Source organism: Sceloporus occidentalis, unplaced genomic scaffold (genome assembly GCF_023333645.1).
Source record: "Sceloporus occidentalis isolate IW3139 unplaced genomic scaffold, rSceOcc1.0.p SCAF_11, whole genome shotgun sequence".
Classification (NCBI taxonomy): domain Eukaryota; kingdom Metazoa; phylum Chordata; class Lepidosauria; order Squamata; family Phrynosomatidae; genus Sceloporus; species Sceloporus occidentalis.
The window spans coordinates 21,609,674-21,625,355 of record NW_028316991.1 but is presented as its reverse complement, the minus strand read 5'-3'; the positions used below and the strand labels follow the sequence as shown (position 1 = coordinate 21,625,355).

The 15,682-nt window shown below is 39.9% G+C and overlaps 1 protein-coding gene across 1 annotated transcript in view; it reads right to left on the bottom strand.

Annotated features, from left to right (window-relative positions):
- Positions 1–3,464: 3,464 nt before the first annotated feature.
- Positions 3,465–15,682, bottom strand: part of LOC149305693 (thyroglobulin-like) — a 90,382-nt gene continuing 78,164 nt past the window's right edge. Inside the window, exons 37-42 of the mRNA XM_089477295.1 lie at positions 14,803–14,970; positions 12,902–13,083; positions 11,931–12,038; positions 8,182–8,322; positions 6,533–6,723; positions 3,465–3,568 (exon numbers count right to left, since the gene is read on the bottom strand). Of these exons, the coding sequence (XP_089333421.1) occupies positions 3,465–3,568; positions 6,533–6,723; positions 8,182–8,322; positions 11,931–12,038; positions 12,902–13,083; positions 14,803–14,970 (894 nt within the window). The remainder of the gene's footprint in view (positions 3,569–6,532; positions 6,724–8,181; positions 8,323–11,930; positions 12,039–12,901; positions 13,084–14,802; positions 14,971–15,682) is intronic.

Below are 15,682 nucleotides of genomic sequence, written 5' to 3'. Positions count from 1 at the left end.
ATATTTGATGAATATCTATTCAATTTTTATCTAAATTAAGAGACATTTTTGTTCTGTACTCGAAATGTTGTGGTTCCGCATTTCACGGCAAAGGAAGAGACACCACCTCCGGCCGTCAATAGCTTTGCACCTAGGGGTACTTCGATAACACAGCTCAGACAGAACGGACTTGCTTTCTACATCTCTTAACCCCTTCAGTCCCCTATGGATGTACCGGTACGTCCATAAATTGCACCCCAAGAAACCCCATATGGACGTACTGGTACGTCCTGCCCTTCTTGCATGGGAGATCTCACATGGGAGATCAGGCTGTTGTTTGACAGCCTGGACTCCCCCCTGTCAGCAGAAGCCAGCATCGCCGGCTTTCTGCTGCCCGATCTCATGTAACAGGATCGGGCATTCAGCGGAGGACAGGATATCCCCTGCAGGGTCTGTCTAGACCCTGCTGGGATATCCGATCGCTCCGATGAGGCACTGATCACAGACGCTATGGTCTCTATGCAAGTCTGTCACACTGTGATCAGTGCAGGGGATCGCAGGGAGAGTGAGAAATTATGTTTCGCACTCTTCTCACATGCTGAAAAACGAACCAAAAAAAAGTTAGTGATTTTCATTAACAATAAAAAAATCACTAAAATAATACAATAAATAATAATAAAAGAAAAACAATAAAGTGAGCTAAGTGATGTCATTGTGACATCACTAGCATTAATAACATGTGCAAGAGGTCCCTAAGAGGACCTCTAACCATACTGCACTGATATCAGTGCATTTAAAAAAAATACCAAAAATACAAAAAATAAAATAATAAAAAAGATGATAATGAAAAAGAAAAAAACCTTACATCTCATTGCCCTAACACAACATCTAAACAGTGTAGCCCTCCTGCCCTCGTTCACAACCCCCAAACCCCCAAACCCGTTAAGCTATAAGCATAAAAATTCTATGAATAATGTAGACCTTATAGTATGTTCCCTATAAGTGCTGTGAAAATTTATATAAATTAGGTATTTCTAAAATCGGGACACCTGAATTGATAAACTTGGAGGGGATTTTCCATCACTTTACCTAATTTTGTGAGGATTCAGAGGGAAAATGTATAAAAAATTAGGGTAATTTCAGCTAATCATCTAACTATGGTATCAAAAGAAAGCTCAATCTCTCCTTGAAAAAACAATATATAGTTTACATGGGTACACTATTCACAGGAAAGGAGAATAATCGCTGAACCGACATAGCGCAAAAATGGCAAAATTTGAGATACCAAATACCCCTGGGACTGAAGGGGTTAATTTGACTCAAAACTATTTATATGTATTTCTGTCCAAAACGCAAGATAAGAAGCTACTTAAAACTAAATTACACAATTTCAAACAAATAAAAAGGACACGGAACAGTTGTTCAAAAAATGCTCTTCTGGCTGGACAACTAAAATTTGATACTTAGTGTTTGTAACATCTGGCGAATATCAGCTAAAATTCATTAAATTCGTGTTTAGCCATGATGTCTGAATATTGAAAAGTCCACTTACATACCTCCCACAGTCCCAGTTTTTGCGGGACAGTCCCGGTTTTCGGGCACTATCTCACTGTCCTGGGTAGTTGCCCCACCATGCCACCTATTGCAGGCAGTGGGGCTCATGGGTCAGTTGGGTCAATTCTCTGACCCTCATATGGGACCCTGTTCTCACAAGTGTCCCATATAATTTTATACCACCATAAAGTAAGGCAAGCGTGACTACGTGGATGGCAGAGATGGCAGAGATGTTTTTCCATCAGTGGCAGCACTTCAGCATTACATCCCTCCCAATCTCATGTACAAAGCCCATTCTGCCAAACCCCCAAAAAGTTATTATTGAAAACGACATGGCCCCTCAGAATAATGGAGTGGAAACCAGTCACTCCCACTCAAGTCCCCATGCCCACATTGCCAGCCCACCTCTAAAAGCTGTTCTCTATTTGTCTTTGTTAAATATAAATGTTAGAGAATATTGAGGTCCTTTATTTCACACAAATAGAATGCAGACAGACATCGCAGAGAGCTTTCAGCTTCATGGTGTCGCGCAGGTGTTGAAGATTTGGGCCATATGTGGTACGCGACCTCCCATTCATGCTTCCTGCCATTTTTTATGGTAAACTGGTGCCCTGTGCTGTTTGACAAGGCTGTTAGAGATTTCTGAGAGATACGGTGACCCGAAATCGGAGTCTTTCGTGAAATAAAGATTCATAAAAATGGCGCATTTGTTAGAGCTTGTTTAAGCTTGTTGAGACTGAAAACGCACATTGATGTTGTAACAGGTAGATTTCCCACTCAGGGTAATTTTACATGAAAGGGACAGACTAAAAATATATAAATTAAACTGATTTATAGTGAAGCCCATAATTCATGGATGCCAGTGCATTATATTGCACGAAAATAAGTTAAAAATCAACTACCCCTATTAAACCAGGAGCTGTAAACAGGAAGCATACTTCAGTACACTTCCTGCACATGCTCAGTTGCACGCACTCTTATTGTTGCATTCAACATGAAGGACAGTGTGGTCAACTGGTTTCCAATTCAGTCTTTGAAGAAAAGTTCAGGTTTTAGGGATCATTATGTTCCAGTAGGGGTATCCCCCCCTCCAAAAAAGTACTGTTGGTGTATCTGGATGGAGAAACATTAGTCTAGCTGATGTTAGTGTGTGTATTTATAAAGAGCACTCAATGGTTAATAGAATTGAAATAAATTGTTTAAAAGCACCTGGCGTGAACATTTCAGTTTTGCGTGGGATGGATTACCATACCACCTAAATCAACAGTGAATATTTGTATTTCTATATAAATAGGATTTTAACCCAATTTATATGTCAGTGTTAAAAATGTATCATAGCAATCCTTTTACTTAACTCTAGCATTAAATGTACATAGATAGCTAATAATATGGGGCCCAAAACGACAAACCCAATACTATATGATAGCACTGGCAATGGTTTGGGGTATCGGTGAACTTTCCTCCATTCCAAAAACTTTTCCCCATACGCTACAAAATAAAACTTTTCTCCCCAAAGAAAGTTTCTGAAAAAAATGTGTATTTCCATGTCATGATACTCAAAGTTTTGGGAAGTGAACTGAGACAGTGTGTGTGAGCGGATACTCGCTTCCGCAATACTCTCACAGGCGAAAAATGCTCCAACTCTCATGAAGACATTTATAGTCTTTTGTGTTGCATGGATATAAAGAAATGTAACAAACACGCTCGCAGACATGTCATGCTTTCAATAACTTTATTCTGTAACAGGAAAGACGACTAAGTAACTTTATTATATTACAGGATACAAATACTATCCGTGACCAGGGGATATAGTAACCCCACAACACACAAAACCGACATTCTTATTCTAACAATCACCTAATTGGCCCTTGGTTCTGTTCTGAAAACTGAAAAACATGTGAGTTTGTTGATTGTTCTCCAATGGGCGAATGTCAATTATAGGCCTCCTTCTCTGGCTTGGGTCCAGATGGACTGGTGACAGTTTTAAAAATGCCTCCAATGCTATTTTTCGTTGGCAAGATTTCACTTTGTGACCCTGGAAGACAAAATTTGAAGAAATAAGACGGATATCTAAAGCATGCCAGGAAAGCACGAACCACACAAAGGTTGGCCGCGTGAAACCTCATTGTGGTCGGCTTTCCTCACAGGTGTTAATTTGGAACATAATAAAACACGTTGCCACTATAACTAGCATGGCATGCTCTGCACCCATCGTTACTCGGAACACTATTTTAACAATTGCATTTCTTCAACAAAGACGAAAATGTTATATTTTAGAGTTTATATGAGTTGATGGATTTGATGAGACCTTTAATGGAGACAACTCCATCTTTTAGACACTACTCTTCTTCAACAGAGACGAAAATGCAAATTTTTGGTATCTACATGAGTTTAATGCAGATAGTTGTTAAAAGGCAATTTTTTGGGTTTATTTTTAAATGCCTCCTTTGGGTAGATTGTACTATAAAATATATTTAAAAAAAAATTGGGGTGGCTTTCTTTGTTTCCATCTTGAAATCGTATTGTTTACATAGATTGCAAAATAGATTGGGTTAGTTACAAGGAGAAAAGATATCTAATGCATATAATAGAAGTACAATGCCTTTCAATAGGTTAGCATTGTCTAAGAACATGAATATCTTACAGACAGAACGTTCCGAACATCATATTCCTTTTACACAGAGCAGGTTTTAAGTTAGTTCTGCGTATTTAAAAGGCCATCTTCTTAAATACCAGTCAAGTTAGAATGTCCTGATAAAAGATCGATGGACCTGTCCTTTGTTTCCAATTAATTAATTATTTAGCTTGTGAATTGCTGGTTTATTTTGATTCAGCGTTGAACTCCCGTGCCTAGTGTTGTTGAAAAACACCATTCAGATTACAACCCCTATTACATTATTAATATTATTAAACTGCTTTCATAAATCATTGCATTGTCCCAAGACTGGTGTGGTCTAGAATGGTTCCCAGATGGTTATAATTATTCCCATGAGCCCAGGGCCGGACTGGGACTGAAAAGCAGCCCTGGAAAAATTTGGAGACCAGCCCCATATAGTTTATCTCACGGTGAAGCTCTTATACCCACACGCACCCCTTATACATAACCGCGTCACACTATTCGCCATTCTTTTTATCTCATTATTTGTCACTCTGCATCCAGAAATGCCTTATACCCCTATATGCCACTCTGGCATATAGGGGGTTAAAAGGCATATCATGGGACAGAGTGGCATATAGGGGGGTATAAGGCATTTCAGGAGGCAGAGTGGAATAAAGGGGGTTAAAAGGCATATCATGGGGCACTCTGCCTCCAGAAAAGCCTTATACCCCCCTATATGCCACTCTGCCTCCCTGATATGCCTCAACCCTCCTATATGCCACTCTGTCCCATGATATGCCTTCTAACCCCCTATATGCCACTCTGCCATATAGGAGGTTAAAAGGCATATCATGGGACATTTTTGTTTACTTTATATGGCAAGCCGATCCAACTTGCCATATTAAATAAAAAATAATATATGCCACTCTGTCCCATGATATGCCTTCTAACCCCCTATATGCCACTCTGCCATATAGGGGGTTAAAAGGCATATCATGGGACAGAGTGGCATATAGGGGGTATAAGGCATTTCTGGAGGCAGAGTGGCATGAAGGGGGTTAAAAGGCATATCATGGGGCACTCTGCCTCCAGAAAAGCCTTATGCCCCCTATATGCCACTCTGCCTCCCCGATATGCTTTATACCCTCCTATATGCTCCTCTGCCCCATGATATACCTTTTAACCCCCTTTATGCCACTCTGCATCCAGAAATGCCTTATACCCCTATATGCCACTCTGGCATATAGGGGGTTAAAAGGCATATCATGGGACAGAGTGGCATATAGGGGGGTATAAGGCATTTCTGGAGGCAGAGTGGCATATAGGGGGACACACTTACATACACACACATGCCGATTTTTTTTGTTTTTAACAAATACAAAAAACATTATACAGTACAAAAAATACATTATTTTACTCACCTTCTACTTCTCTTGACTTCCTGGTAGCTGCACACTGTTCTCCTCTATGCTGACAGGAAGTCACTGACCTGACATCCGGTGCTGCAGCAGTCTGAGTGCGAGGGGGCGGAGCTTCCACCTCACGCTGCTCCCATCACTATGCAGCCATCAGACTGCTGGGAATGTAATCTAAACGGCCGGTGCGTGCTATGCCGCCGGCCGGAGCTACTTTAACACTTTTTTTTTATTTATATGGTAAGCTGGATCGGCTTGCCATATAAAGTAAAAAAAAAGTATTGAAGCAGAGGCGGCCGGCGGCATCAGCACGCATCGGCCGTTTAGATTACATTCCCAGCAATCTGATGGCTGCATAGTGATGGGAGCAGAGTGAGGGGTGAAAGGTCAGTGCAAGGGGGCGGAGCTTTCACCCCTCACACTGCTCCCATCACTAGACGGCCATCGCACACGGCTGCTGGGTGCTGATGCCGGCCGGCCGGCCGCGTCAGCACCCAGCGGCCGCTTTGATTAGATTTCGGGCAGCCTGGGGGGCAATTTCCCCCCTGCCCAGCCCACCCCTGGCACCGAGGGAGGCGTTCAATGCCATTTGCAGCCGCTCAGCGGCTGTCTTCATGGTTAGTCTGCCGGCCGCCCAGCCCACGGACCTTCCGGCCCACCGGGAAATTTCCCGGTATCCCGGTGGGCCAGTCCGGCCCTGCACGAGCCTTAAAAATATTACCTAAGGAATTCAAAAATATTTCACTCATCCCCAACTTTGCATAAAAAAAATCTCTTAAAACCTTTGCGTTCTTTGACTTACATCCAGTGATTGTACTCCAAGCCGCAAACTGTTGAGTTTCTAAATGAGTTTCTTGGCCTCAACTTGGCCAAGGTCAGAGCTTCTCATATAATAATAATAATAAATATAACGCTTTGGTTTCACCCAAACCCGAGCAGGCAGCCTATGAGTTTAAGATGTACCTCACTCCATTTAATTCCTCACCTGTAGTAGATTTAAGCAGCGGGATATAGTCATTCCAGAATGAACACTCAGCTTTCTTCAGTCCTTGGCTGTTTGACAATGAAACACTAAATTTCTTGTAGTTATCTCCATTGTTGGATCCAAGATACTGAGGCCATACTGGTAAATCTCTCATTAATTTTCTAGTAAAGGTATACTGGAAATTTGGATTTCTGAAGAAAACAAAAAAAACATTTCGTTTTTTTTTTTACCATTATTTCAATAATTCTAAAATGATTTAAAATTTTTTTCTCAAAGTTTACATCACACCAAAAAAAATCTAATGTGAGGGTTAGCTGTGTTTTCCTGTTGGTTTTGACGTTCCATGGTTAGAAGATATCCTTTGATATTAAGGCCCATGAGGGTACCAGGGGTGGCTAAAGACCATAAGGGTACAAGTTACCAGTTTGTTATTGGGACTATGTTTGTTTTTTGTTTTATTTAAAAAAAGGTAGTTCATTATTAAAAATAGGTCTAACTACAATAAGAAACTATGGCTGCTCCTCAACTGGATAAAATAAATCGATGTAACAAAAATGTTCACGATGACCTTAATTCAACACTTTTCTTAAAGCAAGGCTGTATGATGTAAGAAACCATTTAAGAAAGGATAAGACACAGAACGTTATGTTCTTCATAAATGGCGCTAAATCTCATCAAAGAAGCAGCTATGTCACGATTCTCAATGATTCAAGATGTCAATTGAGTCAAGTGGATACTCGCCTAGGAGGTGTCACAAAAAGTAGAAGAGCCACAAAGAGAAGAGCCATAAAGTATTTGTGAATAATCCAGTGGGGGGAAAAAAGTCACTCTCCACCCAACTCTAATTAAGATAATAAAAGTTGTAATCCCGCTGACTCTCCTACTGATGGGTTGACAACAACACCACCGAATCCGGGCAGACAAGTTATTGTTGGGCAATATTAATGCCCAACAATAACTTGTAAGGAACTTGTATAACAACAATAAGTTATAATGCCCTTAATTCTTATTCTCTGTTTATATTTCTTTATCTCGAATCTGGGATATAATACATGGCCTTTGAATTGCATCACCAATAACTTTTTAATTGTGATAATCAATTTATTTTTCTTGATCATTGCTGAAGTGCTAACATGTTCAGCTGCCCTCCTCACCTTTTCACCCCCCCCATTGTCTACAAAGCGGAACCAGGGATTTTGTGGGTTCGTGGAATGGCTTGTTCATCAGGCAATAAGGTGCCCATAGCATACCTTCCAACAGTCTTGTTTTTTGGGCACCATCACCCTGTCACCCACTTTTGTGGGGATCCTGGGCCAGTTGGGGAGATCTCTGGTCTTCCATAACTGGCCATGAAAGTTGTAGAATCAATAAAGGATTGTGTTGTTGTGGCAGGGACCTCCATTGTAGCTTCCATGTGACCACCTTGCGCCCACTTGAGAAGCCTGAAATGTTGCCCTTTTTGTGTATTGTAATGTGTAATTTAAATATTAAATATAAGTGTTGTTTTCTTCTTCGTATTCTTTCGTTACTTTGTAAGCCGTACACTGACTTTGTCCCCTCTATTATACTTTTCCGGATGTTCAATCCAATATTCTTGTGTTCTTCCTACCTTTTATTCTCTGTACTGAAAGAGTCACTTAAATACATACCCTGTTTTCACAAAGTTGGTGACGTATCGCATAATCTTCAAAGAAAGGTTTTGCTCCTCAATCGAAAATTGATTTTTATAATTTGAGTGAAAGGGGAGGCCAAACGCATATATAACATCTTCGGGAAGATCCAAGCCAGTGCTGAATTAAAAAAGAAAGTGATTTTTATTTAAAAAATTTAATTTTTTTTTATTTTTTTTAAAGTTTCCAACAAGTAGACAAAAAACATCCCTTTAAGACAATAAATCAATGTTAATGCTGCATAAAAGTATATCAATAGTAGACTTTTTTTAATACTTAAATTTTATATAAACATAAAAAATATTGTTTTTTGATAAATCATTTATATAATACATTTTGTGATTAATTTATACATTTTTGCTTTATTTTCAAAAAATTTTGAATTTTTTAATAAGAAAATACCTTTAGGTTCAGTAAAAAAAGGTTCAGTTTTTAAGATTTTTCGGTGCAGAATAAAGATCTGAAAGCCCGCGGTATATGTTAGACGAGAAGAACATGTGACTTTCCACTTCATGGATAATGGCCAATATTTGATTTAAGCATCACAGTAGTTGTTGGATAAGAATCAAGGAAAACAGGCTACTTTTCTCTGTATATACCATTTGGCAGATTTTCATATTTTAAATAAACGTCTAAAATCAATAGCAGGTTCTATAATTACCGTATTTGCTCGATTATAAGACGAGGTTTTTTTCAGAGCAAATGCTCTGAAAAATACCCCTCGTCTTCTAATCGGGGTCGTCTTCTAATCAGACCTCAAATAGAGTCTGATTAGGAGACTAAGATCCAGATCCCCCGCACCGCTGCAGGGGACCTGGATCCTCCTGTCTCACCCCCCCCCCCATCATACACACACTTACCGGTGCTTCCTGCTGTATTGCCGGGGCAGCGGGTTGACGTCTACGCGATCCGCGTAGACAACGTCCGCTGCAGCCGGAAGGAGGTGTGGCTAGCAGCGGGGGTTGTCTGCGTCCGTCGCGCAAACCTTCCCCGACTGTCAGAGATCAGAGTTCCCCGCACCGGTGCGGGGAACTCTGATCTCTGACAGCCGGGGAAAGTATACGCGACGGACGGATACAAACCCCCGCTGCCAACTCCACCTCCTTCCGGCTGCAGCAGAAGGCGACGTCAACCCGCTGCCCCGGCTGGAAGCACCGGTAAGAGAGGGCTGGAGGGGAGAGAGGAGAGAGGAGAGAGGAGAGGGGAGGGGGGGGAGAGAGTGTGTGTGTGTGTGTGTTAGTTAAATGGGGGCATAGGGCATTTCTGGAGTGGCGTTAAGGGGGCATTTAATAGAGCACTCTGCCTCCTGAAATGCCTTATACCTCCCTATATGCCACTCTGCCCCATAATATGCCTTTTAACCCCCTAAATGCCAGAGTGGCATATAGGGGTATAAGGCATTTCTGGAGGCAGAGTGCTCTATACAATGCCTTTTAACTCCCTTAATGCCACTCTGCCTCCTGAAATGCCTTATACCTCCCTATATGCCACTCTGCCCCATAATATGCATTTTAACCCCCTAAATGCCAGAATGGGATATAGGGGTATAAGGCATTTCTGGAGGCAGAGTGGCATATAGGGGGTCAAAAGGCATACCATGGGGCACAGTGGCATATAGAGGGTTAAAAGGCATATCATGGGCCACAGTGCCATATTGGTGTGGCAAGCCTGGGGGCAGATGTGCGTAACTGGGGGACAGGCTGGAAAATACAAGAAATAAAAACAAAAAAAATATTTTTCTCAATCATAGCTTTTATTAAAAAAAATAGTTTACATGAATTAACATTTACTGGTAAAACTTTTTTCCTTTAGGGTCGTCTTATATTCAGGCTTTTTCTTTTTTCCTAAGTTAATATTCAGATTTTGGGGGGTCGTCTTATAATCAGGGTCGTCTTATAATCGAGCAAATACGGTATTTCCTTTTTTAGGTTATTCTTATATTTCCATCATGTCCAATAAATTATTACAATTTTAGCTTTTTGCCATAATGTTTATTGATACTTTTTAGACTATTAGGTTTCTTTAACTTAAGCCGTTAATAGAACTCTTTGTGAACTTTTGTTCTAGTCATTGTGAGAAAGCTTGTATTAATATTGCTTTGTGTGGTTAGTGGAGAGAGTTAAAAAAAGGGTAGCTAATGGTAAACGGCTTGCAGGATAAAAATCATCGAAGGACTAAGGGACCTCAATATCTATAGCTTGAGTAGAGAAGAGAGGGGATTGGGATAGAAACGGGGTTTCACAAAGTACAGGAGGGGTGTTTATTCCAAACAAGGGGCCATAGATGTAATGTAAGGAAGTTTTACTTTACAGAGAGGGTGGCAGACAAGTGGAACAGCCTCCCAGCAGAAGTAGTATACATATTCCATGTACAAATATAAAAAAACAGATAATTATATATATATATATACACACACATATATATATAATTATCTTTGTAAGTGTACATATTTAAAAAAGATCTGTTTTTTTATATTTGTACATGGAATTTGTTTTTAATTTAGGTAAAAAAAAAGTCCCTTAAATGTTGATACCGTGTGGAAAATGGTTTGTACTATTATAATTCCGCCAGAGATCTCCAAGTGAAATATGCTTTTTTTCCCCCCAAAGTACTTTTCCTTTAACTATCACAGATTCTTTTTATTAAAACTGATTTAGGTTTCATTGTTGAAATACGATGTGCAGCCAGCTCAAACATATAATATCTGCCCCGTCTCATTTAATCTGTCACTGGAAGGAATTTGGTGATTTGCCAAAGGTAACAGAACTGTGTTCTTTGGTTCTGTCTCTATACATTTACACAAAAGGTTGGATAGCATTGTCATAAACTCTTTAAAAGAACGGGAAAAAATATTTGATTTCACCAAAAATTCAAACGTTGATATTGATAAACAGCAAAGATTCAGACATTTTACCATTTCAAAGTACTTTATACTGGAAAATCAGAATGAACACTTCTAATTTTCATGTAAATTGCTCCAAAAATAGTACATAAATTAAAAAAAACATTTGCTCCAAAAATAGTACATACATTTAAAAAAAACATATTTTTTTATTTTTTTAAATCATTTTAATTTTGTTTAATATTATAATTTTTTTTTTTTTTAAAGAGCAATGCTTCTTCTTAAAACTCGGAGCTTCTTTTTGTGATTTACTGATAAATAGTTAAATGTATCAGATGACAACAATATAAATAGAGGCTCGAATTATACCAATAATACTCTGTTATATCATTCATAACATTAATACAAGGATTTATTAGCATTTTTTTATTTTGTCTTTTAAAAAATAACTTTAAAATAGTATATGGTTTACGGGATGATTAAGAAGACGAATGGATCTTAACCTTTAAAGTTTTGAGGACAGATGGGAGAAGGGACATGATAAATAAAGAGCTAAAATTAAGCAGATGAAGGAAATACATCTCAAGAAGAAATGCTAGAATTATAATTCACAAGAGCATAAAGGGTGAGATTTTACTTTCTTGAAGGGTGGTAGATATATGGAATAAGCTTTCAACAGAAATGGCAAGGTTTAGGACATTATTATTATTTATTGTTTTATATAGCGCCATCAAATTCCATAGCGCTGTACAATGGGTCATGTATGGGGTACACAAATTCTGGACAAGGTTGTATCATAATATAAAACCCTCCAAACAGAAAAGTACTGAATTTTGCTGTTCTTTAGGACTTGCATATTTGTAATATCGGGATGCTTTAGGTTTACCTGCTTTGTGAAAAAGACTCGGGCACATAGTACATGAAAACTCTACCCTTTGAATGTTCTGACCAGTAATTTGCCATTTTGATTGCTGGGCAGGCAATGAAGTGATCACTGAAAAATAAAGAGAAAAGATAACAGTTTTAAATTAGAAAGGAACAGCTTTCAACATTATATCAACATTTTTATATGAAGCCATTAGACAAACCTCAATGAGCCATCACAAACACAATAATGCACTCACGATTACCATGGAGCCCTTACAGAGACATCCCAATAGCATGATGGATCTCAGGAATCTATTCCAGAGACGTCTCAATGAGAGGATGGATCTCAGGAATCCATTACAGAGATGCCCAAATGGGATGATGGATCTCAGGAATTATTTACAGAGTCATCCCAATGGCATGATGGATCTCAGGAAGCCATTACAGAGATATCCAAATGTCGCAGAGACGGACCTAAAGGCACCTAAGACAAAGCTTAGGGGCCATCACAGAGATAGACCCATTGGGAACCATGCTTTATGTAACCATTACAGAAGACGGCCTCTGGAAGGTGTTACAGTGATTAACTTCAGCACATCATTAACAAGGCAGGAGAAACAGCCATCTTGGAAATATCTGAGCTATAGCTAGTCTATGGTTAATCTTGTTATATGAAGCGGGTCACACTGCTTATCACTGCTAACGGAGCCTATCAACAATACCTGTTTGACATTTGAACTATACAATACAAGATGCATTTGAATGCAGTCCAAGTTGTTGTCTCTGTATATTTTATTTGTGATCCAGTGCAAAATGGAACCCCTGTATTATTGGTCATATGACCAATAGAATTTTTTAGGGCGACAGTATATGTGCTAATGTTCTTACTATAAAGAAAAGGTAAGATTGAATGAATTATATGCCTTTCATCTTCATACAAGATCGCTGGTCATTAAACCTGTCTGTTACACGAACGCTCGATTCACTTACCGTGTAGAATTTTCTAATGCTCTTGAGAAACCAGAATAATCATCGGTTGAATGCTGCAAAGAATAAAACCACACGGCAGCATCTTGAACTCGTAGATTCCTTTCTTCCCCTCCTAGTGAATTCTGGAGGGCCTGGTAAAAGGCCATTTTACTATCAGCTCTTCCTTGACTTTCTTCAAATCTCTAAAGGAACAGCGGACATTTGCATTATTATGGGAAGTTAAGATTAATTTTGATGTTATTTCTCCCTCTGGTAATTGAATACCACATTTCCCATATAAGCCTGACTTGGACAGGCCTACCAGCGCAAGTTAAGTTAAGGGAGTTAGAGAGGGAGTGAGCATGTATGCACGTATGTTACAGTTAATGTGCATGTGTTAGCATGAGTGTGTGTTAGAGTGAGTATGTATGTGTATGTGTAAGTGTGTGTCTGTTAGCATGTGTGTGATAGCATGAGTGTGTATGTGTAAGTGTCTCTTAGCACGAGTGTGTGTGTTTCAGCATGAGTGTGTATATGTGTGTGCGTTAGAATGAGTGTGTGTGTTACCATACATGTGTAAATGTGTGTTTGAGTGTGTGTTAGTGTAGATATGTTTTTCTGGCCCAGGGCAATTTTACATAGGGGGGCAAGAGGCAAATGGGGCCCCCAGCCCTCCCATGCTCCAGAACCCTCAAGCAGCCAATCAGCACTCGAAATGCTGTATCACAGAGAAGGCTCTGGAGCTGCAGCTTCTCCTATTGTTTACGGAATGCATACTAAAGTATTTATTTTAATATATATTAATTGTTTACTGTAGTGTCCCTTTATCTAGGGAGGTTTATGCAAGTATCTCGCCGGGATTTACTGATAATTTATGCTACCGTGCTGGTCCCTAGTGATGGCTTCCCCCTTCCTGATTTCAAGACGCATCAACCACAAAAGTTTCACTGAGCATCATTTGTCACCGCTTGATCTCCGGGGACCGCGAAGATGTTTCCTAAACTGATTCCTGATGGGAAAACATGACTGATCCTTTATAGGTATCCTCTGATCACGGCTTCTGCAAATATAAGTGTATTCGAGAAATCTATTCCGTAGGACGATTATTACGAATACACATCTAGGGAATATGTCAGACACACGCTTATTCTCACTATTTCGAGTGATTATTTTAACATTTCCCCTAACCTAAGATCACCATTGCGATGTGAAAATAAAGATATTTGCAATAAATATCCCAGGCTGCCCCAAGAAAATGCTGAATGCTTGAGATATCCGAGTGCGCCTCCAGTCTGTTCCCCAGTCGCTGTTTCTAGGTCACAGAACAATGTTCCATTTAACTCGGGAATGTCATTGAATTGTAAAAAAGTTCCACGGCAGAATCAGCGCATGTACATAATTTCGGCAAATGTGAAACAGATCGTACTTTTGTCGAACAGGTGGCGGGACTGCAAAGCCCAAGCAAACCATGGACAGATCCACGTCTTAAACCCTACATAAACCTCGGGAATGATGTTTACAGGTTAAAGAGACAGTAATGCCATTTCTTTCCTTCTATAAGAAATAGTGTATTTTCCTTACTGATGCCTTTCTTGCAGTGAGTGTTGCTTTACCCGGAAATCCCACTTGATTAATGTGTGGGAAAGGGGCCACCAGGACTCAATACTTCTAAAGGGGCCACATAGTCCTGGGTTTTAGGCCTCAAGGGTTCAACGAGGGGACCCATGACAGATCAGAGCAGCCACTCGGAGTAAAAAGAGGTTCCCAACTAAACATTTATAGACAACAATGCAAAATAATGAAAATAATTAGGAAAGGCCATTTGAGGTGTTAAATGTTTCAGATAAGCATACAATGTTCTTTATATACCATAAACTACTTCCAAAGAAACCCGATAATGACCCAGTTGCAGACCCACTTACTTTAATGGCCTTTGCTCTGACTATGAGGCCATCTTGCTCAGCGCTTCCTATGAACAGGTCAATGTTCCGTGGTATCTCCTTCTGTATTAGTGTAGATGGCTTGTCTCGTATGTAGACGCCATCCACAACTGGTCCCCATGTTTGAAATGGACCTCTTTGAGCCAGTAGCTGTTAAAAAGAAAAAAAGCAGCATTAAAAAACATATTAAAAAAGTTTTTTCTTTGCTTACATAACAAGTGGCTTTTTGACAACGCTGACAGTATTTTCCGAAAACGCATTGTGTTTATTGACCTGCGGTGCTTTTTAGCTGGCTCTGTACAAGATGCACCCCAGTAGATTACCTGAGGCAGGAGGAAGGGTGACAAATCTTCTCTCAAGTCTGCATTAAGGAACCCTTATTTTCTACCCAAATAGGGTAAAATTAAGCCTTAGCCGAGGGAGGGCTGGGACCTTCTGCCCGAGGGCAAGGAAAGCTAAGTAGGCCACTAGCCTGTCCGTAACGAATTTGCGTGGCACCTATCTTCAGAGTAGCTTGCATATGGGGACTTATCATGGAGTCACATAACATCGCACTATGAGACCCACTAAGAATTTCCTCTGTGAACAGACCGGCCCAATATGGAGCGGCCTTGTTAGAAGAATCTGGGCCAGCCTGGAGTCCCCTCGTGCCAGTCACTTCTCTTCAGGAACCACACAAGTGTCATTTTCAAGACTTTCATATTTTATACTGGCAAAAGCTGTTTAGTCAGAAAGACTGAGCGTGTCTGAACTAGACTTCCCATATTGCTTCTAAGGAACAAATTATGGAGCTTTGTGGAATCATAAAAATTGGTATTGTCAGTTAGAACGTGTCATGGACAACAGCTTTGAAACATAATCA